This window comes from Microtus ochrogaster, unplaced genomic scaffold, assembly GCF_000317375.1.
Source record: "Microtus ochrogaster isolate Prairie Vole_2 unplaced genomic scaffold, MicOch1.0 UNK41, whole genome shotgun sequence".
Lineage (NCBI taxonomy): Eukaryota > Metazoa > Chordata > Mammalia > Rodentia > Cricetidae > Microtus > Microtus ochrogaster.
The window spans coordinates 532647-537151 of NW_004949139.1; the positions used below are offsets into that span (position 1 = coordinate 532647).

Below are 4505 nucleotides of genomic sequence, written 5' to 3' on the forward strand. Positions count from 1 at the left end.
CTTCCAAAGGTTCTGAGTTCAATTCCCAGCAACCACATGGTGGCTCACAACCATCTGTAATGAGGTCTGGTGCCCTCTTCTGGCCTATCTATACATACAGATAGACTATTGTATACATAAAAAATAAATAAATATTTTTTTAAAAAAATTTCTGAGTAAAATACTATTCTGAATAAATGTCAACATTTAATTACTAAATAAAAGTAAAACCCTCTTATTATCTCAAGCTGCATTTCAAGAGCTTAATAGCCAGCACAGGTATAAGATTTGTCCTTTCCTCCCCTTTTAGTGCAGAGTTGGGGAAGGGATATGTGATACACAAACTCAAATCCAAAGTCTTGTGCTTGCTAAGCAAATGTTCTGCCTTTTAGTACATCCGTAGCTGATACATTGGGGCTACAGAGATGGCTTAGTAGTTAGGAGCACTTACTGCTCTTTCAGAGGACCCACATCCTGGTTTTGGTTCCCAGCACCCACATCCAGCAGCTCACAATTATAGTTCTAGTTCCAGGGGATTCTATGCCCTCTGACCTCTGTGACCACCCACACTCACATGGTGCACACATTATATTGGATTAGACTGCTTTAGACTGTCCATCTTTAAAAAGATGAAGATTCAAAATATGTACAATTTGATCCATTTTATGATTACTATGTTTTTTCTCAGTAGTTCTTTTAATCTTCATCTGAAATAACAATAATACCAGTTAGCCAACTAACTTTAAGAAAGAACTGTATATATAGATTCTGAATCTGAAGAAAATCCTTACAACAACAAAAAATAGGTGTGTTATTGCCAGGAGCTGGGAGTAAGATGGGGATTGGCCAAAAAGATACAGTTGAAAGTGATAAAAATCGTTACATCTCGATTATAGACTTGATGTTATTTGTATGATTGAATACATTTTTTGTTTATTTGTTTGTTTTGGATTTTTTTGAGACAGGGTTTCTCCTTAGCTTTTTGGTTCCTGTCCTGGAACTAGCTCTTGTAGACCAGGCTGGCCTCACAGAGATCCGCCTGCCTCTGCCTCCCGAGTGCTGGGATTAAAGGCCTGCGCCACCACCGCCCTGTTTGAATACTTTTTTTAGGCTCAGAACTACATTCCTAAAAAGAGAGTTCAAGGCCAGCCTGGTCTACAGAGTTCAAGGACAGCCAGTGCTGTTAACATAGAAATTCTGTCTCTCAAAATCAAAACAAACAAAGAAAAACTTTTTTTATAGTATTCTTTTTCATTCTGAGACTAGAGGAAATTGAGACTCAGAATGGTTAGGACACTTGCCTGTGGTTTTCTTTGATAGGTGGTAATTGTAGAACCTGAATTTACCTGACTGTAGAACTTGTGAACTGTTGCTGAAATCATGAGCAGTATATAGATTCTATTGCAAAGGATAATCCCTTGCAAGCTAGGAACTCTGATCTTAGCAGTTCCCATGAAGTGGTTATAATAGTCTTATTTTAATTGTTTGTTTGTTTACTTTTGAGACAGAATCTTACCGTGTATCCCGGCTGGGCCTTGAACTCAGCAATCCTCCTGCCTTAGCTTTTTCAGTGTGGGATTACAGCTTTGTATCACCATACCTGGTTTATTCCAAATAGTAGACCCTGACAGATGTCTTCTGTCAGTTACTGGTTGGGACTGAATTCATGTTGTTATGTCCATGTCGTGGTCTCCTGTGTCTGTCTGTCTGTGACTCCCGTTTTGGAGCAGCAGGAGATCTGTTTCACAGCTGATGAGTTTCTTTGATTATGAAAACATTCCATATTTTGTCCTATCAGCAGCAAAGAATGTGTTCTCTGTAGGAGAATGTGCAGGTGTTTGTAGGGCCAGTTGTGTTTTAGTCTATTTTATGCTGCTATAACAGATTAGATAATTTATAACAATAAGAAATTTATGTGCTCACGGGTATGGAGGTGGGAAATTCAGCTACAAGGTGCAGGTGTCTAGCAAGGGTCTTCTTGCTGTGCCATTCCGTGGTAGAAGTGCAGAAAGAACAGAACCAGAGGTTAGAAGAAAGAGTACAAGAAACCACATTTATCCTCTCCCAGTATAACAGATTAATCCGTTCAGAAGAGCAGATCCCTTGTGGTGTCTTAAATATGGCACCTCTTACTATTGTTACGGTGGCCATTAGGTTTCTTACACGTGCCTTTTAGTGAATAATAGTATCCACTATTCAAGCCATGGCAGCTTTTAATAGTCTTACTCGACACTGACTTGTTAGGGAGAGAACTGGTTAAGGAGGAGAAGGTCCGAGTTGGCGAAAATGTTCAAGCAGTTGTCTCTGTTGTCACACACTGTTTACCTCTGTTTATTACTTCACAGTTAGCAGGTAAGTTTAGCCTCAGAGTTAATTCTCAGCTCTGGTTGTGAAAACAGTTTTTGCTAATTGAGCTGAAAATACACATTTCTTTTAACATACATCCTCAGTGCAGCTTTAACTTGTAGATGAGTGTATTGACCCTGTTAACCCTGGCATTGTTCTAGATTATGAATTTACCTGCTTGTCTATCTGATGGTTCTAGTGTCCTATCCTTGAGAACTCCTTCTCTCATTCCAGAACCCTGGACAGACTTCATTATCACTGTTGTCATCAAGCCCGATGTTCACTGCCTGCCTTCAGCATCTAACTTGTTCCCTCTCCTGGGGTGAAACAGAAGTTAATGACCTAAAAAATTGCCCATCTATCATGTAAATCTAGTTAGGAGAGAATTGTTTGATTTTTATGGAGTGTGAGTAATATTTCTGGAGACACGTATTCAAACATGTGCCAGCTTATGTGTAAGATATGGCTCTCTAAAGAAGACGGGACAAATTAGTTAATAGAGCATAATAACAGGTTTTCCATTAAACAGAATGGAAAATGTCCTTCATTGAGGACATTAAGAGCACTTGTGCCGGTAATAGTTATTGCACACAAATTTCCAAGTTTATTTATTTCCCTTGAATAAATTTGGCAAGAAGTCTTGGTTCTGTTTCTTTTTTTGCATTAGGATGTTCAGTGGCATCAAATTTACCCTTTGGAGACCATTAAGATGGTTCCGTAGGTAGAGATGCTTGTGTGGCCAGATCTCTGGGCACACACACGGGAAGAAGAAGTCCTTCTGCAGGGTGTCCTCTGATCTTCGCACCGTGCCCTGGCTGAGCACACAAATAGATGTAATAAAAATTCCTCCTTTTTTCCTTTAAGGCTGTTAGTAGCTTTTATCTTATCTTCTACAGGCAAAAGGGGGATAGACAAACAGTTGCTGTTCCTTCCTTCTAGCAGGCTAAGTGCTCACTAGCAGATACTCAGACTCCCTTGATAAACTGAAAAAGTATGACGTTTTCCAACTTGTGAAGTAGCATCATTAGAACCAGCCCAGCAGTGGTGGCACACACCTTTGATCAGCGCTCAGGAGGCAGGGGCAGGCGGATCCAAAACTACACAGAGAAACCTTGTCTTGAAGAGAGAGACAGACAGACAGACAGGCAGAGAACGAACATCAGAGGTTAACTAATCCATTTATTAGTAGAATGTTGAAGTCAAAGAGGAAAAGTGATTTGGCCAATGCCACCCAATGCCTTAAGAACTTTCTATGGGATACTGGGACTAATACTAAACTGACAGCCTAAAGTGGCCGAGTTGACAGTGAACAAGTTATATCACTTCTCTGCCCTGTCATTCTTCATCTGTAAAATGGGGAAAGTATTATACTCTGTTTAGCCTTTTTTCCCCTATACCATGCTGCTTCTTTTTGAGCATGACTGAGCTTTAAGGAGATGATGTCAGAGGCAATGAGCAATTATAATCAATGCTGTTTTATTTGTCTTTGTTGTAGGGCCCTCAGTCTTCCACAATGAACCCTGTTTACAGCCCCGTGCAACCTGGGGCTCCTTATGGCAACCCTAAGAACATGGCCTATACTGGTAAGTGGTATAATAATGGATTATTGGTTTTCAATTATTCTTTGATAGTTCTTATATTTATTTAGTGAATTTAGCTGGTGTTACTCCCATTATTCTTTTTTTTTTCTTTTCCTTTATTCTTTTTCACCCCTTCTTCCATGAATGACTCTAACTTGCTGAGTGGCTTACAATTTACTCCCGAGCTCCCGAAGCCCTGGCAAAGCTTGAGAAGCAGGGAAAGTTGTGTTTAATTAGGGTCCGGTAGTGATGAAAGTAGATGTAACAGACAGAGTTTCACTATGTAGTTCTTAGCTCTGGCCACCTTGGAACCTATTTTGTAGACCAGCTTGGCTTAGAACTCACAGAGATCTACCAGCCTCTGCTTCCTGAGTGCTGGGATCAAAGGGTTGTGCCAACATGCCCACCAGCAGAAGTGACTCTCCGGTTAAAGGTTATTGAATTATTAGCAAAAGGAAAGTTAACACTTACTGAGCACGTGCCGTGTTTCTGGCCTATGGTTGGTGCCTTTAGTGTCTTATTTCACCTTTATTTAAAAATTAATTTTGCGTGTGTGTGTGTGTGTGTGTGTGTGCGTGTGCGTGTGCGTGTGCGTGTGTG

The 4505-nt window shown here is 40.3% G+C and overlaps 1 protein-coding gene across 3 annotated transcripts in view; it reads left to right on the forward strand.

Annotated features, from left to right (window-relative positions):
* Positions 1-4505, forward strand: part of Fam168a (family with sequence similarity 168 member A) — a 141100-nt gene that overhangs the window by 63338 nt on the left and 73257 nt on the right. For all 3 annotated transcript variants that reach the window (XM_005368776.3, XM_005368775.2, XM_005368777.2), the window contains exon 2: positions 3821-3908. In XM_005368776.3, the coding sequence (XP_005368833.1) occupies positions 3839-3908 (70 nt within the window). In that variant the 5' untranslated portion in view covers positions 3821-3838. The remainder of the gene's footprint in view (positions 1-3820; positions 3909-4505) is intronic.